Here is a 25,888-nt window from a genome sequence, read left to right as displayed (position 1 = left end):
TATTCTTCTCACAGATGTGCATTTGTGTCCCCGGTTTTGGTGGGGTAAATGTTTGTTTATTATACCTTCTTAATAAATACTTTTGCTAAAAGTTGATTGAGACGATTGGCTGATCTCTACTGGGAAGCACACTGGTGGGGGCTCATGAAGCAATACAGTTTCCCCACCGCCCCCGCCCCCACCCCATAACCTCTAGAAGCGTGAGAGTAAGTAGGAACTGCACCTTCTGGGGACCACAAACCAAGGTGTGCGCGGCCGGTTTGGGGAGTGTCCCAAGAAGAAGTGTTACATGCAGATGGAGAAACTGAGGTTCAGGGAAAGGCTGACTTTTTGGAAGAGAAGCTCCTTGGGCACAGGCACGGCTCCTTTTTTTTTTTTTTTTTTCCCCTCTTTACGACCGCCAGCAGGGGGAGCTAAGCGCCCCAGACTAGAGGCGGCGGCGTCTGCAGCTGCGCGGAGGACTCAGGACTCCGGACTCAGAGGAAGTGGCTCGTCATTCGCCGGACGTGTCACGTGGTGTAATGGGGCTGCTCCGGTTGGCTGCGGTGAGGTGGGGGGCGGTTGCTGTGGAGACGGAGTGACAGGAGGTGGGTGACGGTTGGTGCTGGCTGGGGACGGCGGTGGCAGCTCCCGGAGCTGGAGCGGAAGGAGGAGTGGGCCGGGGGCCGGGCGGAGGTGAGCGAGGGGCCGGGCGGAGGGCGTCACTGGCTGGGCGGTGGCTGGTCTAATTACTGGTGGGGTTGGGACCCTCCCTCCTCTCCCCGCTCCCTGCTCCCCCTCCCCCTCCTCAGCCCCGCCCCTTGGTCCCCCTCCCCGGGTGGCCCTTGTCCTCCTACGGGCCCACGGTATCCTAAACGCCCCCCCCCGCTCCCCCTCCTTCCCCGACCCTTCTCTCTTCATTGTGTTAGACCCTCCCCATCCCCCTCCCCGGCATCCCCTCCCCCTCCTGCTCCTTCTCTTCCGTGCCTTAGACCCCCTTCCCCTCCCCCTCTTGCCCCTTTTCTTCCGTGCCTTAGACCCCCTTCCCCTCCCCCTCCCGCTCCTTCTCTTCCGTGCCTTAGACCCCCTCCTCTCCCCTCTCCTTCTGCTCTGTCCCATTTCCTTTCTTCCTGTCAGCCGTGGCCTCCCCTTCTTCCCCGCCCCCCCTTCAGACCCCTCCCCACTGCCCCCCCCTCTGATGGGCAGACGAGGGTGTGGCCAGCAGTCCCGGTGGTCAGTGCTTCCTGGCCTTGGAATCACCCCCTCTGTGATCTTAGGCGAGTCAAGCCCTCTTCCGGAGCCTCAGTTTCCTGGGCTGTCAAACGAGGGGGAGGGTGATCTGGGGGTCTCACCCGGCCCCAGGTTCATTTGATCTCGGGGGAGAAGCCCCAGATCTGGAATCGGGGCGTTATGAGTCCCCGGGGCTGCCCACACTGGCGTAACTTTTAGCTGTGAAAGACCCTGATGCTCCGGTTAGGGGCCTTTTTCTCCCCTGCAAACCTCGGTCCGGATTCTATGTTACAGATTAAGGTTGGAGACAAAGTTTCGGCAGCTGGTGCGCCTTTGCCATGCTGAAAATGCCGGCGAATGGGAGAGAGTCGCCCCTAGAGCAGGATTTCTTCAAGGATGCCTCATTCCCTGCCTGTGACTCTTCCCTGTTTTGTACCTTTTCCACTCCCCTGGCTCAGTTCCGAGAAGATATCACCTGGCTTCGACCACAGGTGATGCTGGCCGGTTTACAAGTTGACCAGAATGCACCATAGAATCTTACTTTCAGGGACTGGGCTTAGAGGAGGAACACACTATTTTCTATTTTGTGACACCCAGCCCCCGTTCAGTTTAGCACCCACTTGTACAGTGCCTACTAATGTTCAGTCCAAGACAGCATACTAAAGGATATTTTAATTATTTAATATTTTGATTAAAATAATTGTCTTTTGAAACTTGAAACATCCCCCTGGGTCTGAAAGAACTCATAAATGAGATTGTTGAACCACTGTTTATATTTGAGGAATCAAGGCCAGGAGAAGTACCCCAGAACTCGAGATGAGCAAAGGTCCACATTCTCTAGTGGAATGATGCTGGACCCTGGGCCTGGCTCGGTTGTTTGACATTCGGAATTCATGCCAGGGATGAAGAATCCGATGCTTGGTGTGAGGAAAAGCTTCCCAGTAATGAAAGCATTCCCAAAGTGGCATGGACTGCCTCTGGCCAGGGGATTCCCCTCAAGGAGGTCTTCAGGTCAAGGCCAGAGGATCATTTGTTGAGGTCATTGTGAAAAGGAACGCTGCCCAGGTATTGGTTGGCTTAGGCGGCTTCTGAGGTCCTCTCATAAGATGCCAGGATTTAGGATAGAAGATGGTTGGTGAAAAGCCAGGCTTCACTTGTTATACAGCATGTTATCTCTCCCAAGTTCAAGTTAAGCAGCATTTATTGAGTACCCACTCTGTGCCAGCTACTGTGCTAAGTGCTGGGGATATAAAGAAAGGGGAGGAAGCTACCCCTGCCCTTGAGGAGCTCACAGTCTCATTCCAACCAAACTGCCAAGCGCCTGAGAGCAGGGTGGTTGATGTACAGTCATTTTAGTCGTATCCAACTCTCCATGACCCCATTAGGATTTTCGTGGGCACAGATACTAGAATGGTTTGCCATTTCCTTCTCCAGCTCATTTTACAGATGAGGAAACTGAGGCAAACAGGGTTACGTGACTTGCCAGGGTCAGATAACTGAGGCCAGATTTGAACTCTGGAAGGGGAGTCTTCCTGACTGCAGGCCCAGCACTCTCTCCCCTGCACCACTATTGCCTATTTATAGAGCATAAGGAGGGCCTAGGCTTGTGCGGTTCTATGTAGTGATCCTTAGGGTGTTGAGTGCTATTCCTTCCTCCTTTGGGCACCTACTAAGGGTGAAGGGCCCTGGGAAAACAATGTAGTTATTGCTGATCTGTTTCCATTGGCACTGGCCTCAGTGCACATCACCAGCAGGGATTAAATGGCCCAGGGCCCAGGACTCTGGCATCCTCCATATTATGTTCTGTGGCCTCATTTCTCAGCCATTGGATTCAGGCCATGCCTTTCATTGATTTGGGTCCCTTCAGCCCATCTTCATGTCATTCGTTCTTCATCGTTTTGTCCCGGGTTTGGCGTTGTTCCGTATAGGTCTCCCCTAACTCTGATGGTTAATCTGTGTGTAGTAGGAGTTCTGTCTTTACAGCTGTATTGTGAGTGTCTGGAGGTCAGAAATCACAGCTGTTTCCTTTGTATGCCAACTAGTACAGGGGATGCTTGGGAAATTTGACCGGTAACTCTGCTACCTGATTCTGATCTAACTGGGAACAGTTTTTCTTTATTTTAGGAAATTTGTTCCACACCTCGACTGTTCCCAGATAACCCACAGGAAGGCCAGATAAAGCAGGGGATTCTGGGCGACTGCTGGTTCCTCTGTGCCTGTGCAGCCCTCCAGAAGAGCAAGCATCTCCTGGATCAGGTAAGGGGGCTCCTCCCCTCCCTGTCCTGGCTGGGGCTGGAAAGCACAGGCTTCTTCTCTTCCTCCGTCCTCTGCTGCACCCCGGAATCCCTTCAGGAAGCTAGTGAGGGAGCGGTGGCAGGAAGCTGGGGAAGAGGCCAGTGAAGTTTTTGCTGTTTCAGGTGCCTCTGCTGTAGCTGCTCAGGATGGTTAGTTGGAAGTGTGAGGACCTGCCAAGTGTTATCAGTCAGGGTGAGTTTAAAAGCAGAGACACAGACTACCAGTTTCTTCTCTGCTGGCTGAATCGGATCCAGTTGGTTTCTGGGCGATTCTGACATCTCCCAAGCTTTCCAGTGCCCTCAGGGATTTACAGTGAATGAACTTGAAATGGAACTGTTCTGGATATTTGAAAAATTCACCTGGGGGAAAGGGCCCTGCCCGCTGCTATAGTTATGTCTCCCAGCGTGTCCAGGGGATTGCGGATGGCATGCAGAGTAGACTTGGGCTTACCTCCAGTGGAGGTTGTCCATGGTCCTAGCTGAAGCACCTCTGCGGGCACAGATAGACCCTTCAGGATTTCAGAGGCATCACAGAGCTTTGCATTCCCGTGTGCTCTCCATTTTCAGCAATGCCCAGTGGCAGCCATCCTGTCCCTCCCCACCCCCCCAGATAACGGGTCACATCATTGCCCAGTCATCTGACAGGTAACCTGTCGGGACATTCCTGAAGCCGAGAGTGGTCAGTGTAGCGATGCAGTTAGTGTGTGTCAGCTCAGAGGGACCTGCCCACCAGAGTCTGAGATGCATTCATAAACCAGCGAAGTTGTGTTTGATTTCAGTTTAGGCTAGGGGCTTATTTTTGACGGTGAAAGGTGATAGGATGGCTCTCAGCTGTTGCTCACTTGATGTGACCCTGAACTCTTTGACTGAAAAGTCATTTTCATTTTCATGGCATATGAAATGAATTTCTCAGTGTCCCAGGCAGCTCTTTAAGACCGTTAAGCTGCAGACAAGTAGCCAATCTGCGTCACTGGAGGGAGTTTCCACACTGGGACTTCCCACTTTGCTGAAGTCACAGCTTCAAACACTACCAATGTCCTAAAAATGAGGAATGAATTCCTTTCTGTCTTAGCAATAAGAAAGTGTGTCTGGAATGAATGGTTGGTATCTGGCCAGGCTCTGGTAAAGAGGTGTGTTCATAGTTGCTTTTGCTAGGACATTTCTTTGTTTTCTCTGTTATGACTTCTCGTTGACTCCCTCTTTCCCTGATAGGTGATTCCACCAGGACAGCCCAGCTGGCCGGATCCAGCATATCGTGGGTGTTTTACCTGTCGGGTGTGGCAGTTTGGACAGTGGGTGGAGGTGACCGTGGATGACCGCCTACCGTGCCTTGGGGGGAGACTGTGCTTTTCCCAGTGTCAGACAGAAGATGTGTTCTGGCTCCCCTTGCTGGAAAAGGTGTATGCCAAGTATGTGCGCCAGCAACCAGGGCCCTGTTGGAAGGGGTGGGGGGAGAGGAGCCTGGAGCCTCCCTGGGCTGCCTCTGTTAGGTGTCCCTCTCCTCTGCTTGGCAGCAGAAGCCCATTTAACCTCAAGGATCCTGGGGACCAGAGCTGAAGTTTGGGGTTAACCCTGAAGGGAGGAGTGAAGAGATTTATTTCTGCATCTTTTATCCCCATCTGTTTGGGGGATGGATTTCAGGACATAGCTCTCTAGAGAAAGGACGAGCTTGCCTCTTCCTTTTTATTTCTCCAAACCACTTCAGCTCTCCACTTGTTTTTTGAACAGCAGTAGTGATCTGAAAGGGATATGTTTATAGAAAGTTGTATCTTTGCTTGTTTTTCATTATTGATTAGAATGACTTTGGATGCCCTGGCCTAACCTAGGCGCTTTTTCAAACAGTGAAGATGAGCGTCTAATCGCTGATATTTATATAGTACTTTAAGGTTAGGCTGTCTCACATGAGCATTTACGAGCTCACAGGTCAGCTAAAGCAGGGTGAACCGACAACCTCACTTTGATTTTTGTTGAGATCGATTGTTTCAGAAACAAGCATTTGTATCTCATTGCTCAGATCAGATGGGCTTGCTCCCTGGGAAAGTGGGGCTTGACCTTGATGGAAACTGGACAGGGAGGGAAGTACAGATGTGTCTGGAGAGAGACAGGAAATGATGGAGAGCGTGACTAGCATGTTGCCCATCGCTGTGCTGAAAGCAAGAATGAGTTCTGACTTAATGCAGCGGGGAGGAGGAAGCCAAGAGAGGGGGCGAAGGGCTCACTGGTTGGAGTGGTGAGGGAGGGCCGAGATGCACGCTGGGGTCATTGTTGTTGCATTTTCCTAGGGTGTATGGGTCCTATGAACATCTGTGGGCAGGGCAGGTGGCGGATGCCTTGGTGGATCTAACTGGAGGTCTGGCGGAAAGGTGGAGCCTGAAGGACCCAGGAAAAAGTGGGGACAAGGCGAGCAGTCCCAGCAGCTTGGAGCAGAGGACCTTTCGCAGGCTGCTGGACTTCAAGGACCAGTGTGTGATAAGCTGCTCGGTTCTCAGCTCCAGGGAAGGTAACGTCCCCGGCTTCGGCTCGGACGCTGCCGGTGGGGCTGTCCCATCTGCCCTAACCCCTCTCCTCTCTAGTCTCGGAGCCCTCAGCAGCCCACAAGGCTTTCAGAAGCCACCTTGCTGCTCGCCTCCACCTCCAGGCAGACTTTAGGACGAGGTGAGGCATCTCGCCCCAACAGAAGGCTTCCTTCCCCAAGCTGCTGTCCTCATCTGACCCTGGATCCCCATCTCAGGGTAGCTTTTTTTGCTGCCACCACTGGAAACCAGAGAACAGGGAGGATCTGTACCTGAAAGGCCTTGCCTCTGGGCCACAGGATGTGCTCCTCCTCTTCCTCTTCTCCGGGGCGTGGCCACTTTAGGCATGTAATGTGTCACTTATAATCAGTTCAGAGAACAAACTTGAACTATTCACTTGGGGAATTTCAGAGTATAAACTACATGGGGGGAGCAGCTAGGTGGCACAGTGGATAGGAGTCGGGAGAACCTGAGATCAAATCCGGCCTCAGACATTTGACACTAACTGTGTGACCCTAGGTGAGTCACTTAACCCCGATCACCTCACCAAAAAAATAAATAAATAAAATAAACTCCATACTGGCCAGGTAAGCCACATTCTCATCGAGTTGGCACAGGTCCTCTTGTGTTGACTCCACTTTGTCGTATTCAGGTCCCTTCCCAGAAGTGTTACACTTCTTCCTTCTAACTTTGTCTCCCTCGGTCTCCAGGCTCTGTCCTGAGGCCCTCCTGGAGAAGTGAAGTCTTTCCCTCTTGGATGCCCCCCCGCCCCCACTTGCCCCTCCAGGAAACCCCTCACTGGCACGTTTCTGGGCCACTACAGGCTCTCGGCTCCTTATGCCATTTCTCCGAGCTGAGGCACCCTTTTTACTTAGGGTTTTCGCTTCTCCCAGGTGCGCCCTCCCTGTTTTCTCTCTCTTCTATCTGCTGGCCTTGCCTCTTAGGGCTGTCTTTATTGGACTGCCTTCCCGGGCACCGATGGCCCTGTTTGTAAACTGCCAAAGGCTGACACGAGTGTGGATTCTTATCCTTGACTTCTAAAGTGAAGTCAGGCTCTGAGCCCGTCCAAGCCTGGGGAGCCCTCCTCTTGTACTGCCTTCACCACGTCCACACCAGGATGTCCAGGATATTCACCGTCTTGAGTTCTGCCTTGGAAGTTCCCCTTTGTCTTCCTTTACATGTTTTAACACACTTGAAAACTCACATGTGTGTATTTGCCCAGTGACTAGAAGTCACCCTATGGTCCATAGTGACTTTGGATGGATCTTTGTCCAGAAGAAGAAATACAGGGTAGAGAAATGTCTCCAAATCACTCCTCTGCTTTGGTCCTGGGGAAGGGACTTCTGGGAAATGGCAGATGGCTAGGGATCCATTGGGGCAGCGAGGTGGCGCCATAGTGGGTAGAGTGCTGGGTCTGGAGTCAGGGAGTTCAAATGTAGCCTCAGATACTAACTAGCTGTGTGACCCTAGGCAAGTCACTTCACCCTGTTTGCCTCAGTTTCCTCATCTGTAAAATAAGCTAGGGAAGGAAATGGCAAAGCACTCCAGCATCTCTGCCAAGAAAACCCCAAATGGGGTCACGGAGAGTCGGACACGACCAGTTGACTAAACAACAGGGACCCTGAGGAATTGCAGCCCTGCCCTCCTTCTTCAAGGTCTTGCCAAACCAGCCTTTGAGAGTTACATGGGGAGGGAGGGGACTAATTCTCATTGTACAGCAACAGGGCCTGGCATTTTTTGACTTTTAAAAGTCTCACTGAAGACTTCTGTTTTGACGTCCAGTCAGTCGTTTGTGTGTCCCCCAGGGAGCCTTTCCTTGTAACAAAGACAGAAGACAGTTCAGCGAAGCCGGCACCACCTGGTCGGTGCCCGCGGCACGTGCCACCAGAGCTCTCAGGTTGGCCACGCCATCAAGGCCAAGGATGGCGCCCTTCAGGGCTGGGCCTCGCTGGCTGGGGCAGCATTGTCTCCCTCATCCCCCAGTGACTGTGCTGTTTCTCTTCCTGCAGGTGCCAGTGAACTAGGGGAGTTTCACGCCTTCATCGTCTCGGACGTACGGGAGCTCCGCAGCATTTTGGGCAGGGAGCTGCTGTTGCTCCGGATTCTGAACCCGTGGGGTCGGCGGTGCTGGCGGGGGCCCTGGAGAGAGGAGTGAGTGTTCTGAGCTGTGGCTGTGGCAGCCCCCGGAGTCACGTTGCACTGCAGAAACGAGCGTGGCCCTGGGATTTTGGAAGAAGCGGTGGGTGGTTTTGAGAAGGGACAGCTGGGCGCTGAAGCACTTGTGTGTGGGGTCTGGGTCTCCCGCTTTCTGGTCCTTGTTGCTGGAGCTCTGGTCAGGGAGGAGTCCACGTTTATCTGTCCCTTTATCATCCGCTGCCAACAGCCTTGTGGAGTCATCCGTGCCGGACTGATTTCTGTCGTCCGCTAGACGATTTACCTGAAGTCCCATGCTGGTGACGCCGCCAGTCCTGGCACTTTGGCCCTCCGGCCTTCGCTCTGTAGTTAGGCGCTCGGCCCCATGCTAGAACTGGTCATGAAGAGCTGGCCTTTATAGTGGGAACCTTTAGGTTTGCAGAGTTCTCTATAAATATGGTCCCACTTGGTCCTCACAACAACCCTGGGGGCAGGTACTGCTGTTATCTTCATTTCACACATGAGGAAATGGAGGAAGATGGAGCTGAAGTGATCTGCCAGGTCACCTAGCTAGGAAGTACTTGAATATCCCCTCAGGCAATGCCCTTCATATGGGTGGATACTGAAGCTGGCTGGGTAGACGGGAGCCCGTGGGGGGTGCTCTGCCAGAAAGAGGCTTTCATTAGTATAAGAAAATGAGCAGCAGGCCCTGGGCACCAGTCCTAGGTTTAGGGCTGGAGGGGGCTCAGAAGTCATCGGTGCGATGTCTGGATTTCACGGATATGGAAGTGAAGGCCCAGCGACTTCAGCGCATCCAGGGCGGAGCTGTGATGCCGCCTGCAAACCCATGGCTTTCCCCAGTGCAGCTCTCAGAGCCAGCCCTGTCTCTTGGCCTTTGTGTCCTCATCCATGAAATAAAGGGTAACGGAGGATCCTTCCAGCGTCTACCAGGATTTTTGGTCGGTTAGCCCTGGATCAAGGTCTCTACCTGGTGCATGAGACTGGGCCAGGCCATTCCTACTGTGCAGGCTCTTGCTGACCTTGGAGAGCCTGCCGTGTAGACTTACACCCCTCACCCTCTCAGGGCCCTGACTCACCCACCTGCCCAGTGTTGTTGAGCGGCTCCTTCCTGCCATAGTCAGGAACCCCTTATCTAGGAAGAGAAGCAGCAGGGTGCCCGGCAGAGGTGCAGGAGAGGTGTGGTGTTGAGCAGTGCCAGGGCAGGCTTTCATCATCGAAGAGTCCAGGACATATAGAATGACTGGGGTGCATAAAGATATACAAGTGGCCAGGTGCTGGGAACTCCCAGGGCCTGGCGGTTTTCAGTGGGCGCGTTGTGCGTTACCCCCTCCTTGGGAAATGGACTGTCTCTTCTGCAGTCAGGCTGAGGGAGCTCGGCTGTCTTTTTGCAGAGGTGAGGGATGGAGCCAGCTAGACCCAGCGGACGCTTCTGAACTCTTGTCCCAGCTCCAGGGAGGGGAATTTTGGGTTGAGGAAGAGGAGTTTATCAGAGAGTTTGATGAGATCACCGTGGGCTACCCAGTCACAGAGGAGGGCCACCTGCAGAGCCTCTACACCGGTAGGTGGTGAGTTTGGACAGGTTCGCTGCAGTGGGAAGGGGGTATCGGGCCCAGCTCCCCAAGGAGGTTGCATCGGCCTACCTCGTCTCAGAGAGGCCTTACCGATGCACCTTCTGGGCCTCGAGGCTCGATGGTCAGGCCATAGGAGCATCAGAAGCAGCTCCTAAGTTATGCTGATTTCACCTTGGCCTTGTCACATAGCTCCAAGCACAGCCCTGTTCAGTTTCCCTTCAGGGCCTCCACTTTCCTCCTGTTATGTAGAAAGACTCTGTTATCCTTCTGTTTTAAGGAAGGATGAGATTGCCTACCATTCCTTGGGGGATGCAATCCATATTTGGGCCATTATCACGGCTTCCACTCTGAACGGATCATTTTCTCTTGAGCACAAAGAGAAAGCAGGGGCTGAGTGACTTCGTTTTCCCCAAGCTGACATGCTCTGTGTGTTTTTGTACTAGCAAAGGTGTTACGTCACACTCAGAAGCTGCCTGGGGCCTGGGTCAAAGGGCAGTCTGCAGGAGGTTGCCGTAACAACAGCAGTTTCCCTAGCAATCCCAAATTCTGGCTGCGGGTCTTGGAACCAAGTGAGGTATGCATTGCCCTCCTGCAGAGACCCCGAATGTGCCAGGCTGACTGGGCAGGCAGGATCCTGGCCCCAGCTCCAAGCAGAGGCAGCAGACCAGCCCTGAGCCCGCAGGGCCTCCCCGGGAAGGATTACCAAGCAGTGGGACTCCACGTGTGGAAGGTAACAAACAAAGAGGGGAGAAATGAGGCTGAGGAAACTGCTGCCTCCTTCCTAAGTGGCATCCAGCGGCCTTGACGGATGGACGGTGGGGTGGGGGGGACAGGACTGATAGCTCGCCAGAGGCGATCTGGGCTGACGGTACCAAAGGTGAAACACCAGGCGAGGCTATTTATCTTCCCTGTGCCGCCTAGCATGTTTCTGGGTGGCTTTCCCTGGCTGGTGGTACTCCGAAAATTAAAATGCATCTAGCTTGCCCAGGGTAGAAGAGGCAGTAATAATAATCACGAAAAGTGATTCTGTGAAACATCCCAAAAGCCGATAGAAATGGTGTGCGTCTGGAGGTGCCTGCCCTGTGTCCGAGGTGCGATGTGGCAGAGCCTCACCGCTCAGCTGCCTCCTGAGCACCTGAAGGGCTTTCCCCAGCTGGGCTGCCATTTACAGGGGAGGTGCCGGCAAGAGGACAGTGGGGCCCCTGGGGCGGGGGCGGCAGGGGGGAGGAGAGGAGCCAGGCCCCTGGTTTTTGGGGGGTGTCTGGGGCAGGTTTGGAGCAGTTGCCATTGGACCTCACTTGTCAGGTGGTAGAGTCAATGTTGATATTTGTTGGGGGACTGGAATCTACAAGTCATGACACTCTTCCCCCTTTCCGTGGGTCAGTCAGTTTTGTGGGTGCCCCAGGGGGTGCTTACACTAGGTTGGCTCCTCTTTCTACAGCTCCTGTACCAGGGGCCATCCCTGGGGTCACCTGATGCATGGATGTAAAGAGGAGCCTTCAGTTGCCTTGGCAAGCCTCTTAGGCTCCAGTCACCTAAAGCTGCCCTTTGGGGCACAGAGCAACCCGGGCAGCCAGGTCTGGCTGTACTTTGGAAGCTTCTGTCCCTGAGGCTTCATTGTCTTTGTAAAAACAACAGGAAAGGAAGGAGGGACAGGTGAGGACCCAAGAAATGAGTGGTGGTGGCTGATTTCAGCAGCAGCAGCTCTCTGACTAGCTTCATTTCCTCTCACCTGAGCCCAGAAACCCAGAGAGCGTGTGCTTGGGCAGGGGGTCCCTGGACTTCTCATCATCCCCATGTGGCATCAGCCACGGGAGCCGCTTAGGGGGCTGGCAGGGAAGCAGCCGGGGCGTGTGCTCCAGTCCCAACTGTGAGAAGCTTGTGACTTCTTTGTGATTCTTCAGAGCCAAGCTTTGTAGATGAATTTTCTAAAGTTGTGGTGACTACACTTATTCATTCATTCTTTTGTGTGCTGAAGCGTACTGGAGGCCGGCTGTCCTCAGTCATTCTCAGAATGGACCTTGTTCCAGAGCTGGGTTTATTTCTTGAGCTCTGATAGTACAGGAAGCTATGAATCTCCTATCCTGGAACAGGCCCTTAGGCCTAGGTCATGTGTCTTCTCTGTCCACTGCGGTCACAGTCCCAGGATGCCCTCTGCTTTGGCAGTCTCCTTGCCATGTTGACTTCAGGTGGGACTCAGCTCCTCCTAGAGTCCTCAGGGGGGCGGGGCAGGGTCTTCTCTGTGGCCTGAGCCCCACCTCCGCTCAACTCAATGAATGACTGGGTCCCTTGGCGTTTTCAGGGGACTTCCTGAGAAGGGAAGCAATGTAAGGCCCTGCCGTGGAAGGAGGGGCCGAGTGGGGCTGAATTTTTGTCTTTAATTGTGCCCCACAGGTGGAGAAGAAGCGGGTCAGCCTGCCTGGGGTCCTGTCTGCCCCGCCTGTGGCAGGCACTGCCTGCCACACGTATGACCGGGAAGTCCACCTGCGCTGCGCCCTCTCTGCGGGCTACTACTTGGTGGTCCCCAGCACCTTCCTGAAGGACGCCGCTGGGCACTTCCTGCTGCGAGTGTTTGCCAGTGGCAGGATCTCGCTCAGGTGAGAGAGGGGCAGGGGAAAGACCCCTGGCCAGCTCCCCGTCTCAGCCTCCGGACCGTTAGCCAGACAGGGAGGCGAGCGCGGGAACAGCTTTCCTGGGTCCCCTCAGACAGGCCAGCTGCTTTCTGCAGGACCTCTCTCGATTGTGCTTCAAGCAGCTAAGGAAGACCCCCGAAGACCCCCTCCCCCGTCCCATCTTCATGCTTTTCTCCTTCTGTCCTCTCTCACTGGGCAGTGAAATCAAGCCAACCTCTGGTAGTGCCTCCGCCTGTCAAGACTTTCCTGCTGGGGAGTGGGAGACAGTACAGCTGACAGGATGCTGGAGGAGTGGGCACTCTGCAGGGGGCAGCAGGAACTTCCCATCCTATGCCAGCAATCCCTGCTTCCCTCTCTTCGTCCCCCCGGGCACGGGCCCCCGCAGCATCCGAGTCACGTTGCGCCAGCACTGCCAGGACAGTGAGTGTCACCCAATCGGCTTCCACATCTTCCAGGTATGCTCTCTGCCTTCTGCGGGGGGTGGGGGCGGGGGGAGGAGGGGCCCAGGATTTCTGTTTGTTTGTTTGTTTTGCTTTTTGGTGAGGCGGTTGGGGTTAAGTGACTTGCCCAGGGTCATACAGTTAATAAGTGTCAAGTGTCTGAGGCCAGATTTGAACTCAGGTCCTCCTGACTCCCCGCCGGAGCTCTATCCACTGGGCCACCCAGCTGCCCTGGGCCCAGGGTTTTTATGTCTCTGTTGGGCTTGCTCTGTGTATGGCCCGAGGTCTCCAACCTAGGCTGCTGTGGCAGAAGAGAGAGCGGGAGTGCTCGTCAGAACGGGCGAGTTTTGCTGTCTGGGTGAAGGCCTGGCCTGACCTGTGAAAAGCCATCCCATAGTCCTGTGGGATCAGACTCTCTGGAGAGCCCCAGAGGGGCCCAGGGGGATTTCCCAGCAGCAGCTTTGGTGACGGGCGTGGAGCCAGGGGGATGAATGCCCTGGGTGACAAGTCACTGCGCAGAAGATAGTACCTAGCTTAGCTGGTTCTAGGACTCCTGGTTGGCTGGCCATTAGAGTGCCCAGGATCTGGGGGAGACCAGGCTTGCTGTGTGTTACCCTGAGGCCAGGAAGCTCTCAAGAGGCCCAAGCCAGTCTGGGATTCTGAGTCCGGCTCAGCCAGGCTGTGGGCGTCTGCTTGGAGCCATTCTGGCCCTTCCCCACAGCGGGTCTGAATTCCAGGGGTCCTCTGGGCCACGAGGAGACCTCTTCCTTCATTCCTCTCCCTGTTTGCCAGACTCTGTCCCGAGCATCCTGCCTTGGCCGAGCAGCACTCCTGTCCCCAAAGCTAACTTGTTTTTTGGTTTAAGGCTCATGGGAGATACTGGTGATTCTAGATACTTCATATTTCCCCACTTGAAGCTATACTTCTGGATTTGGTATTTGAGAAGTCCTGAGTACTGGCTAATACTGAGAAAAACATGCTGGATCTGGAGGCAGGCAGAAGACCTGGATTCGAATCCTGGCTCTGACACCACCTGATTGACCTTGGGCAAGTCACACTTGTCTGCGCCTCAGTTTCTCAAAGTGAATGGGTCAATAATAATGGTCAGCAGAGAGACAGGAGCCCAGAGAGGCTCCAGGGACATTTATAGCCTGCTCACCTGGCCTTTGCACAGATCCCTCCAGCTGGGAGCACCGCTCTCCCTTCCCTCTGCCTCGAAGAATCCCTCAGACATCCCCTCAACAGGAAGCCTTTCCTGATGCCTGCACCCCTGGCGCCCCATGCCCCTACCTTGCAATTGTTTTCCGTAAACCTCCTCTGTACATACGTTACGTGCACGTCTCGTCTCCTGCTGCTCGAGGAAGAGGCAGCTGCTTTTTGTCATCGCATCCCCGGTGCCGCATGGAGACAAAGTAGACGCTTCTAAAATCCTTGCTTGCTAGCGGACGCTCTGTGTGCATGGGGGACACAGAGTAGGGAAAAGATGCAGACAAGGCCTTTACAGAGGTTCTAAATCTAACCCATGGATCACAAGGGCCCACGGTAGGAACAGATACAGAAAATGACATTAGTTCTGCCAGAACTTTGCTCTGTCCAGCTTGGTGCTGTCCCACCATTAACTGGAGCTTTCACACCTGTGTATTCCCTCGATAGTCAGTAGTCCTAATGCTCGTGAACTGTGCGGACCATGGATCTGTTTCAGTGATCTGTGGCTTCCACATTCAGCAGGAGATGGCCGGCAGGCAGACGGGGGGTGCAGGTCAGGGCTGGAGAGGCACGTTTGGAGCCCTCTGCCCCTCTTCCCAGAAGGTCTGTCCTGTCTCTTGCAGGCCTTCCTGATAGCCTGAGCATTTTGCAGGGCTGAGTCTGCCACCAGGAGGGGCCTCCCTGTTGGAGCTCACGTCCGCCAGGGCAGCACTTGGGGCCAGAGGGGTTTGACATCCTTCCCACAGGGGAGCTTAAAGCGGCTGCCTTCTCTCTGCCTCTCCTTAGATGCCAGAGAGCGGCTGGCCGCGGGGGTCTTCCTCCCTGCTCCAGCTCGAGCCCTTGCTCAGCTGCGTGCCTCACCGCTATGCGCAGGAAGTAAGCCACCTGTGTCGACTCTCGTCGGGCAGTTACAAGATCGTGCCCTCCACCTACCTGCCTGATACGGAGGGAGACTTCACCGTCATCATAGCCACCCAGATAGACAGGTATGCGTGCCCCGAGGCAGCCTGTCCTCCCTGTTCTCCTGACCTGCTGCCTCCTGAGCGGTCCCACCCCTCGGTCTTCTCTGTTCCTCCCACCTCATGGGGTCAGGGGACCCTGGCTTGGGTCTCAGGTCCTGCCAGTGAAGGGCAGACAATCCCCAATGAACAGGCTCCAAGTGTGGGTCCAGTGAAAGGCAGGACCGTCATGCCTAGGTTCAGGCTGAGCCTTGGGGATTCGTTTGGGGGCCATAGAAGACCAGCTCTATAGGGTGTCTGTAGGGTGCTGAGAGCAGGGAGGGAGTGTCCATAGCGGGTCTTTGAGGAACTAGAGTAACAGGCCCGGCCCCAGCGAGCGCCATGATGAAGCTCCCCCTGGGCCCACATCCTACAAGCCCAGTGCGTTACTCCTGCAGGGATCTGCGTTGTGTGGGGGATGTGTGGCCACCTCCTGACCAACTCCTCCCCCATCCCTTTGTAGGAGGCCTATCCGGAGCCAGGAGACATTGGGGCAGCTCCTGCAGGAGGTAGGTGTCCTAACAAGGGGATTCTGGGGAGGGCTGGGGCTAGGTGCAGGGACCTAGCTGCAGACGGTGCCTCCGGTGCAGATGACACGTTGTTCCTGGGTGAGCTTAGCCACAGATACGTTTGCAAGGAGACACCGAATTTAGGAAGAGCCCCAGGAATCAAATGTCTCCTGACTGTGGGTGCTGCCAGCCAGGCACGGTCCGGAAGGGGAGAGGCGCTGACTGCTAGGTCACCTGGCAAGGCATAAAATTGCTGTCATCAGACCATTCGTTATCTTGAACCAGAATGCCACTTTGGGTACCACTGTAAGACGTGGCCTCCTAAACATTGATCCCCACCATCTTTGCTGGCCGTCAAGTCTGCTGGCCACCTAGCTTGGTTGGGGCATAGAAAAGAATATGGCCCAGTCTTTGTGTCTGGGCTCACAGGCTCCAGTCTGGCACAGAGATGGCCTTTCGGCTCCTGGGGGAGCTCAGCTGGCATTGGCTTCCTTCTCCCCAGGGATTATACCTCCCAGCTGAATGTCAGTTTGTATTTCCTGAGGCCTTTCTTGGGTATTCCAGAATGTACGTCTTTATCTTCCTGCAGTCTGCTCTGTAGGGTGAGGTGAGGGCTTTGGCCCCACTCTGGGATAACGTGAAGACAGTGGCAGAGTTGGAAAGGTCTGGGCAAGGGGGAGGGTAAGAAACACCCTCAGCTGGGAGATCTGTAGAGCCCTTGACCACAGACCTGGGGTGTCGTCTCTCCCTCCTAGGTCTCCTTCACAGCAGTGATGAAAAGGTGACTGGACATGTCCCAGGTGAGAGCATTCAGGTAACGAGCATAGAACTGCTGTCTGCGTGCTCGCTGACTGTCTAGAAATACCCTGGACCCAGCTCTTCTCCTGGCAGTGTCTGGCCCAGTCTCGTGCTGCCCCTCCCCAGGAGAAGCACCCACTCCCAGGTGCCCCACAACTGGACCCACTCATAGTCTATCTACCTCATCTCTTCACTCAGCTCCTTGTTGCCGATTTTACAAGATGTTGACTATAGAAACCTCGTTGTACTTGACTGTGAAAAGGTGAAGAGTGACGTCACCTCTCATAGAAAAACCTCAGGCTTGTGGGAAGCCAGGAAAGTTCTTCCCCCTAGGCACCGCCCCCAGATGCCAGGGTTCAAGACTTGGGCTCACTGCCCGAAGCAGGAAAGTCACTAGGAACTTGGGGAGAATCTTGGATTGAGAATTGGATCTATTCATCAATGATGTGATTTAGTCCTGAAAGGGACCTTCAGGAAATCATTTTACAAATGAGGAAACAAACTCAGAAGTCTCATAGGTAGTGAACCCAGGGCCTCCAGCCCCACATCCTGCACTCCTTCCACCATCCTCTCTTATAATGGGGGATGAAGGCAGAAGGGCTTAGGGTTAGGCCAAGGATGGCTCCAGATCACAGCAGCTCCAAGCAAGGATTGGCCAAACTCTGTGTGTTTTTAGCTATGTTAGGAACGAGAGGAAGATCAAAGCAGGGGTATGTGACCACTGCTGTCCAAGGCTGGGTCAAGGATGATGGGCGGCAGAGAGAAGGCCGGGGGGCTCCAGATGTACTTCTGTTTTCTCTGTCAAAAAGTACCTTTGGACTAGAAGTTGAAACCCAAGACGAATAAAGAAATGGCTTGGTTTCCACAGTGCGTTCAAGTCACGCGGCCCAGACAAGCTGCCTCGTAGGGTTCTGAAAGAGCTGGCTGGTGCTGGTCTTTGGAAACCTTCTGGAGAACAACTGGAAAAGGGAAATGTCTGGATTTTCAAAATGGGAAACAGGGGAGAGCCTTCTTGGGATTTACTGTACAGGTGGCTTGTGAGCACCGGTCACTCAGATCCTGAAGGACTTTATCAGAAACGGGTCATTCAGTTTAGCAAACTTGAAACACCCAGCTTGTGCAGGACACTCTGCTGGAAACTGGGGATAAAAAGACAACAAAACAGGCGCTGCCCTCGAGGAACTGACTTTTCTGTGGAGCTGAAGCCCAGCTGAGGACATAACCGAGGACTTGGAGGAGGACAGCGTCCATGTGAATAGGGAGGTGAGGGTTAGGTTTCATGGAGAAGGCAATGAACCACTGAGCTGTGAATGGAGCTCTGCGCGGAAGCTGGAGAGAGTGATTTTGGCCTGTTACGGGGCGGGGACACTGCTTCAGAATGGGAGCTGGCCAAGAGGGCAGCAGGGTGCCTGTCAGCTGGAGGGTTCCCTCTCCCTGGACATGGCTTGTCACAGACGTCATAGAGGAGATTCCTGTTCAGGAATCAGCTGGACTGGACGGCCGCTCTGGTCTCTTCCAGCCCGAGACTGAATGAACCCAATTCTCAACGAGCTAATAGTCTGTTTGCAAGGACTTGTGACTTTCATCATATGGGTACTCACCCCACAGATTCAGATTGCAACCCGTTCCTGACATCATCTCACCTAGTGACCTGAGGTGCAGAGAAGCTAAGGGCAGGCCCCTGGGCACACAGGTGGTCAGTGTCAGCATATAACCCAGCTCTTCCAGACTCCCAAGTCCAGCACTGTGTCGTCTATGTTGCACTGCCTCTCCTGATGTTTACAATATTCTAAATCATCTCCGGTGAATTCAGGGAGATGCTTTAGCATCAGGAAGAAATGTATTGTAAAGCTGTTTCTTACTTGAAACATTTTTAAGATTGTAATTTTTGCAATAAACACATGAAAAACATTTTAAAGTTTATTTGAAGTTGCCATGACTGTGCTAATTAGATGAATTACACATTTATTTTTACATGGTTTCAGAAATATTTGTTGTTTAGTCGTGTCCAACCCTTTGTGACCATATTTGGGGTTTTCTTGGCAAAGATACAGGGTGGTTTGCCCTTTCCTTCTCCAGCTATTTTACAGATGAGGAGACTGAGGCAAACAGGGTGAAATGACTTGGCCAAGGTCACACAGCTAGTAATTGCCTGAGGCCAGATTTGAACTCAGGAAGTGAGTCTTGCTGACTCCAGGCCTGGCATTCCATCTGCTGTGCCACCTAGCTGCCAAAACTCAAAATTTTGAGTTCACCTCTAGCCATAAGATAAGAAATAAGTTCAACCAAAGTTTTTCATGGGAGCATGATGTGGGCTGGGTGGGTCACCGAGGTCACTCTTACTTTCCATGCAGGCATATCTGCCTTTGAGAATTAATTCAATTCAACAGATACGTAAGTGCCTACTGTGTTGGACAAAAATGAAATAGCCCCTTCAAGCAGCTTACATTCTATTGGAAAAAGACAATGTGGGCACAGAATAGTATATAGAATATCATTTCAGTGATGGAGGATTGAAAAGCATTCACAATGTGAGGAAAGGGCTGAGGTTCTGGAGTGACCTTGTGCAGGATTTGGCCCTTCAGTCTCATTGAAGGGAGCCAGGATTCCAGTGGGCAAAGCTGAGGTGGAGTAGCCCAGCTCTCCCACGGCTACTCTAGCAATGATTTAAAACAACAACAACAACAAAAACCTGAGGGATGCTGAAGTCCAAGGAGAAACTATAAGTACTTTTTGACAATTCAGGTCTTCACAAAAAGATAGCCTGGGAAGCTTTTGGGCCTTAGGGAAGGGGTCCAGCCAGCCAGAGTAGCCTGACTGGGGAGCTCCATACATCAAGGCTTCCCAGAACATGGACAAGGGGGGAGGCCAGGGGTCTAGGGCCTAAAGTTATGGGCAGAGAGATAGGAGCCCAGAAAAGAGTGTAGCCAAGGGCATCCATGTTATTCTGACCCCCAGCAACTTCAAAAGCTTGTGGAGCTCCGACCAGGAGGGCAACAGGGTCCAGGATGGATTAGAACACTTCACGTCAATCACCCTGGTGGAGACAATCCTATATGGACCATCCCAGTGTAGTGTTTTCACTAGCCACTGCTGAGGTTTTTGTAAAACACAAATGACTTATATTACCTAGAATCCAGAAATTGCAGATTAGTATCAAAGAAGGCCTGACTATTCTTTCCAGAAGTGCACAGAGTCTGGTCCCTGGCACAAAGTTCCAATTCAGTAAATAAGGCTGGGAAAATGAATAAACAGAAGAAAAAGATGATTAAGAAATATTATATAGCCAAGGATGCTCAAGAAGTACATCCAGAAAATGAAAATAACTCCATGTTATCTACAAACAAATACTCAAATTTACAGATTGCCACAAACTTTACTGGGATTCCTGTAAGAAACAAGAATTGAAAAATGATCATATAAATGTTAAATGAAAGCTCTAGAGAAAATTGGAAGGATAAGAAATAGCTGAACACAGGAGGTACAAAACCTTACTCAAGTAATGGACTCCTTGACAGACTGGGTCAGACAGAGAACTGAATCCATGAGACCACTAAAAATACAACAAAGTTTAAAAAAAAATAACAGAAAATGTAAGGTATTTCCTATAAAAAACAACTGACTTGGGAAACATTTGATCAAGGAGAGAGACTCTTAATCATTGGCCTTACTGGAAAACCTCAACCATAAAAATGCCTACATATATTTCAAGAAACTAGACATATTAGAACCAGAGAAGGGGAAAGTAAAATGAGAAAGACTTTGCCAATCACCTCTTGAAAAAAAAACAAAAAACCAAAATGAAAACTCTTAGGAATGTCATAGCTAAAATCTAGAGCTTCAAAGTCCAAGAAAAAATCCTGCAAGTAGTCAGAGTTCAAGTACTAAGGAGCCACAGTCAAGATTACACAAGACATTTGTAAATTTGTAAATTGTAAAACATCTACCATTTTAAAGGAGAGGAGCAGCTTGTGATGTAATTTCCAGAAGCAAAAGATAAAAGTTTGCAAGCAAGAATAATTTACCAAGTAAAGATGACTACATTCTTGAGGGTGGGGTGGATTTTTTTTTTTAGAAAATTAGTTTTCATTAATGTATCGTTTCTTTAAAACATCATAGTTATCCTTAATATCCTCCCTCCTCCCAGAGAGCCATCCCATATAACAAAAAACATTTTTTAAAAGAAGAAAATCAGCACAATTCATCTGTACATTGAGGTCCAAAAATGTGCAGTGTTTAACATCTGTGGACCTTCCAGTTCTGTGAAGTGACAGGCTGAGAGTGTCTTCTCATATCCCTTGATCTGAGTCATGCTTGATCTTTATAATTTGTTAAATTCACTTTTGATTTTTTGATATGCAGTTCTTACAGTCATTGTATAATTTTCTTGGCTCTGCTTACTTCATCTGCATCAGTTCAAGTAGATCTTTCCCTACTTCTCTGTATTCATCACATATGTCATTTGTAAGCACTTGATTTCTATGGATCAATATCAGAATGTACAGAGGCTTGAGAAAGTGTCGTTTAGAGTTAGAGGAACTTCATTAGATCCACAAAAGACTGAGAGGAGAATTTTGTACCTTTGGGGTAAGGGAGGCCTGATTTCACGAGGTGGCCCGATTTTTGTTTTCTTTTGTTCTGTTTTTTGTCTTTGCTGTTGTTGAGTTGTTTCAGTAATATCCAACTCTCCTTGACCCCATTTGAGTGTTCTTGGCAAAGATACTGGAGTGGTTTGCCATTTCCTTCTCCAGCTCATTTTATAGATGAGGCAGAGTTAAGTGACTTGCTCAGAGTCACACAGGTAGAAGTGTCTGAGGCTGGATTTGAATTCAGGTCCTCCTGACTCCAGGGTCAGTGCTCTATCTGCTGCACCACCTAACTGCCCTTCCTTTTTCTAATATCCTTTATTTCCTCTCCATTTTCCACCTTGGTGTGCTTCTGGCTGGCTTACTCCCTCTTTCCGAGATAGTTGATCCCACTTCTCCACTACAGAATCTACAGCTCCCTTGGCCATCTTCAGGCTAATTCTAGCAAGCAATGCCACCTAGCTCAACCATGGAGGAAGGTGTTTGGGTGGCCACCTTGCCTCCTTGGTATATTAGCTCCTAAATGGCAGGGACTAGATCTTCCCTTTTGTTTAATGCCCACCACATGGTATGTAAGTGCTCAGTTGATATGGTCTTCTGTTCGCCTCCAAATTTCAGCTAAATGGCATTTGCAGAACTCCTTTGTTCAGTGATATTGCCTGCAAAATCCCCAACCTGTAGCCTTCAAAATTGTCATATTGGAATGTCTCGGGTTTACCCTCCACTGTTCCACTGAAGGCTGCCAGAAGGACTGGAAAAATCCCAGTAATTTGGTGATTCATCTAGGTACAAAAATCATTTAGGCCATCAAGTGCAAACTAGGATGTGATTTCCAAGAGTTAAGTGGAGTTAACTTTGACTTGTACTCTGCTAATGATGTCAGCAGTGCTGCTAATCCAGAAACTCTCAAGGTGACAGCTCCCATCAAAAAAACATACTTTTGGGGGATCCCAGCCATGGGCTCCCACTTGCTTATTTTTGAATGAGGTTGTAACTACCATAATTGGGGGAAATGGAAGTGAATTCCTCTAAAGATGGGGAGGGCTTTTTGGTTACTACTTAATTGTCATGCCTGAAAATGTTCACAAGCAGGTGTCCTGGAATAGTCATCCCTGGGGAATTAATTGTGTGTCCTGGCTACTGCCTTCCTCTGGGTGAGGGGCAGGAGCACTTCCACTGCTCTCCCTGCCCCTCACTCCATTAGAACTGTGTAATGAGAACTCCTAGGACTCAAATCAAGCAGCAGTGGGATGGAGATGAGGAAGATGAGGTGAGTCTTTGAAGACTTTGAGGCACAGGTGGTGGTTTATCATTGCCTCCATTTGAAGGCAGCAGCCTCAGAAGAGGAAGACAGATGGTGCCTGAGCATGGGATGTGGATTTCTGGACCGAGAGCTCAAGATAAAAGAAAAATGGACCCTTGGCTAAAATAAAATTTAAGATGTTCTTAATCCACACACATACATATATGTATGCATGTATTTACTACAGAGAGTTAGGGGGATGTCTACCCTAAGTATGTAAGGACTTCCTTGATAGAATGGGTGGATGAGAACAATTTGTTCCATGGGCCATGAAGGCAGCAGAAGCAGGCACTGTGGAGCGCTTAGAGCTTGATCAGACATTGGAGACACCGAGGTCATCCACTGCATCCCGGGCCATCGCCCCAGTCATCTTGACTTTTGTCCTGCCACTGGATTTCAGTGACTCTGGAAGAGAGTGAGGCTGATGACTTTGTGCAACTGCCTCACAAATCCAATTCACGCCACAGGTTAAGACATCACCCGTGATGTTATTGGCCCTCTTTGAAAATGAAAGACAACTGGCTGTGTGACCCTGGCGGGTCATCTGACCTCTCAGTGTCCCAGGTAACTCTCTTAAGACTCTAAAGCTGCAGTGCCGACCTGTTTGGTAGAGGGAGTTTCCTCATCTGGGAGTTTCCATACCTGTGATATCACAGGTTCAGCCCCCCTCCCCATGTGCCAGGCATGGCACTAAACATGGGGGAGACAGAAAGAATGAAGCAATCCCTGCTCTCAACAAGCTCATATTCCATCAGGGAAGATGCACGCGTGTGTGTGTGTGTGTGTGTGTGTGTGTGTGTGTGTATGTATACATACACATACATATATATGTATGTATATACAGAATAAATGTGTACAAAATAAACCCAAAGGAGTTTGGGAGGGTGAATAGCATGAGCAATATTAGAGAAGAAGCACATCAGGAAAGGCTTCAGGGAAAAAGATGTGCTTCATTCAACCCATCAAACATTTATTAAGTACCTAGTATGTGCCAGGCACTATGCTAAGCACTGAGGATACAAAAAGAGGCAAAAATCAGTCCCTGCCCTCTAGGAGCTTATAATCTAATGGGGAAGACAATAGGCAAACAAATATATACATAGCAAGTTATATAGATGCAATAAATAGAATAATTAACAGAAAGAAGGCTTTCTGGAGGTGGGATTTTAGCGGGGACTTGAAGGAAGCCAGGGAGGTCAGTATTAGGAGTGAAGGAGGAAGGGTGTTCCAGCATGGGGGACAGCCAGAGGAAAGGCCCAGAGCTGAGAGATGGAGGGTCTTGGTTGAAGAACAGCCTCCCGGCCATCACTGGATCAGAGTTCATGTTGGGGAATAGAGTAGGATGGGCTGTGAAGGGCTTTGAATGCCAACTGGAACATTTTGTATTTGATCCTGGAGGTGATAGGGAGTCACTTATTGAGTAGAAGGGGTGACATAGTCAGACCTGTGTTTTAGGAAAATCACTTTAGTGGCTGAACGGAAGATGGACCCGAGCAGGTCAAAAGATTAGCAGAAACTCTAACAAACTCTCCCTCCACAGGGGTGTTAACTTGTCTAGTGGCCTTGGAGCTTGTCCCCCAAGTAAGGGAATATTCCACAGCAGAGAAGCAAGGTGTAGACAGAGAGAGAGTAGCCCATGGAGGAGTGGCAAGCATGAATGGGGTGGCATAGACTTCTGAGAAAGTAGTATTAGGAAGTGGGGCAAGGTCCTGGAGGTGTCCGTCTTGGGGGCTTCCTCCAAGGGGGCGCCCTGGAGGGGCACTCCTTGGACCAGTGAGCCTCCCTGTGGCCTCCCCTGCCCGAGTTGCTGGGCTTCCTTCGAGGGGGTGCCCTGGAGAGGAACTCTTTGGACCAGTGACCTTCCTGGTGGCATGGAAAGCAGGTTTTCCCACTGCCCAAATTGCCAAGAACACCCTTGGGTCTTTTCCTGACCATGGCAGCAGCCAGGAATCGAGCGTGTTCTTTGTCTCTAGCCCTCTACCTGCGTTCTTTCTCCTCTGCTGCAACTAGGCCTCTGCTGTTAAAGACTCCAAAGGCAGTCTCCAGTAACTGGGCCTGAGGGGTTTGGGGTCCCATTGCCAATTTCTGTAATTTTCTCCTAATATCTGGGGCGGATTGGTTAATGAAATACAGGATTGCTGCCCCTTCTGTAGAGTCAGGATCTGAATTCGTATATGAGTCAGGATCTAAATTCGTATACTTTTTAATGGCTTCTACTAGCCTGTCTTGGAAAAGGGCAGGGTTTTCCTTTTCTCCCTGAGTAATTCCCTTAATCTTCTGAAAGTTTACTTGCTTTCGAAATGCGGTTTTCAGGCCTTCTAGCAGGCAAATTATCATGTAGTCTCTCTTTCCCCTATCCTCACTCTTCTGATAATCCCACCCCGGATCACTAGCGGGAACAGCAGCTGTTCCTGGGGGATATTTGGTGGGGTCATTGCTGGCAAAACGATCCCCAAAGTTTTGGGCTTGTTCCCAGATTCTCTTCCTCTCCTCAATGGTACAACAGGTAGAGAAGAGGACATGCAAATCACCCCAAGAAAGTCTGAATTGTAGGGACACATCCCTGAAGCCCTCAGTAAACTTAGTGGGATCTTCAGAGTATCGACCCAGCTTTTCCTCAATCTGGTTGAGGTCTGAAATGGGGCATGGAACATGCGCCCTAAGTGTCCCATTAGGAGAGGCGGGTACTTCCCTTAAAGGAAAAAGCCCTGAAGGCCCTGCGGGAGCAGGGGATTGCGGGGGAGAGAGATAGGAAGTCCCACTTCTTGTGAGCGAGGGCCTGGGGAGTGCCGGCTGAACGGGCAAGGCCAAGGAATTCTGCTGGCAAGGGGAAAGATTACCTGATGCCGGAGGAGGGGGAGGAGTCAGGGGAGGAGGCGCCAAGGCAAGACCCTTGTCCGGAACTTGAGCAGAGGTCTCTTCAGAAGTAGAGGTTGGGGTGAGGGCCTTGCTCAAGGCCTGAGTAGAAGGAGCCTCTAGAGCAGAGGCCTGGGGAGGAAATGGAGGAGCCAGAGGAAAAGGGAAGGGAAACCAAGGGAAAGAGGCGTTGGGCAAGGAGGAGAGGGCATGGGAAACACGGGGGGCCAGGGGAGAATAGGGAAATGTAGGAGGGGTCAAAGGAAAATGGGGAGCTGAAGGAAGGGTCTCAGGAGAATGGGGAGTAGCTGGAGAGGCCAGAGGAGAATGGGGTGGAGATAGGTGCTGGGGAGGTTGGGAAGAGGGGGGTGCCATAGCCCTAGGAGGCATAAGAAGAGGATCATCCAAAAGGTCCATTTGGTCCCCACTCCCCATTAGAGGGGTGGCTCTAGCTGCGAGCATCTTACAATCCTTTCTGAGAATGGGGTCTCTAGAAAGCTCAACAGAAGCCATTAAGTAAGAAATTTCCACCCATTTTCTTTCTCTGCGACAATATTTTTCTAACTCTGAGAGGGTCCTTAGCTGTAATGTCCTAAAAAGGGGCCATGCCTCAAAATTTTCCAGGTGATACTGAGGCCAAACGGTGTTGCAAAAATACAGCAGTTTTTTTTCTTTTTAAGTTCTTTAGAGAAGCTAAAATTTTTCCAATTTTGTAAAAGACAGCCCAATGGCAAGTTCTTGGGAATTGAGGAGGATTGACCCATTGTGGGCTTAGGGGAAAAGAAAAAGAGAAAAAAAAGAAAAAATATCCAACAGTT

The 25,888-nt window shown here is 51.4% G+C and overlaps 1 protein-coding gene across 4 annotated transcripts; it reads left to right on the top strand.

Annotated features, from left to right (window-relative positions):
* Nucleotides 1-592: 592 nt before the first annotated feature.
* Nucleotides 593-18,222, top strand: CAPN10 (calpain 10). Of its 4 annotated transcripts, XM_027875333.1 has the most exons (14): nucleotides 593-675; nucleotides 1,504-1,700; nucleotides 3,334-3,465; nucleotides 4,716-4,912; nucleotides 5,786-6,003; nucleotides 8,026-8,167; nucleotides 9,562-9,728; nucleotides 10,185-10,471; nucleotides 12,136-12,338; nucleotides 12,574-12,829; nucleotides 14,807-15,006; nucleotides 15,482-15,527; nucleotides 16,283-16,327; nucleotides 16,524-18,222. In XM_027875333.1, the coding sequence occupies exons 2-13, from the start codon at nucleotides 1,548-1,550 to the stop codon at nucleotides 16,310-16,312; spliced, it is 2,031 nt and encodes a 676-aa protein (XP_027731134.1). In that variant the 5' UTR covers nucleotides 593-675; nucleotides 1,504-1,547; the 3' UTR covers nucleotides 16,313-16,327; nucleotides 16,524-18,222. The 4 variants fall into 4 exon arrangements, with proteins under 4 accessions (XP_027731134.1, XP_027731136.1, XP_027731133.1 ...); XM_027875335.1 differs by having other exon boundaries at nucleotides 10,185-10,315; nucleotides 16,283-18,222; XM_027875332.1 differs by having other exon boundaries at nucleotides 16,283-18,222.
* Nucleotides 18,223-25,888: the final 7,666 nt, after the last annotated feature.

The sequence above is a fragment of the Vombatus ursinus genome, unplaced genomic scaffold (genome assembly GCF_900497805.2).
Source record: "Vombatus ursinus unplaced genomic scaffold, bare-nosed wombat genome assembly UNPS02014808.1, whole genome shotgun sequence".
In the NCBI taxonomy this organism is placed as follows: domain Eukaryota; kingdom Metazoa; phylum Chordata; class Mammalia; order Diprotodontia; family Vombatidae; genus Vombatus; species Vombatus ursinus.
This window is presented reverse-complemented; position numbering and strand designations above follow the sequence as displayed.

What these genes read in the sequence shown, in the direction of transcription:
- CAPN10 (XM_027875333.1), top strand. Translation starts at nt 1,548, where the DNA reads ATGCTGAAAATGCCGGCGAATGGGAGAGAGTCGCCCCTAGAGCAGGAT. An exon ending in CGGGGGCCCTGGAGAGAGGA is followed by an intron (nt 8,168 to 9,561) that starts GTGAGTGTTCTG and finishes GTCTTTTTGCAG; the next exon opens with AGGTGAGGGATGGAGCCAGC. An exon ending in TGGGGCAGCTCCTGCAGGAG is followed by an intron (nt 15,528 to 16,282) that starts GTAGGTGTCCTA and finishes TCTCCCTCCTAG; the next exon opens with GTCTCCTTCACAGCAGTGAT.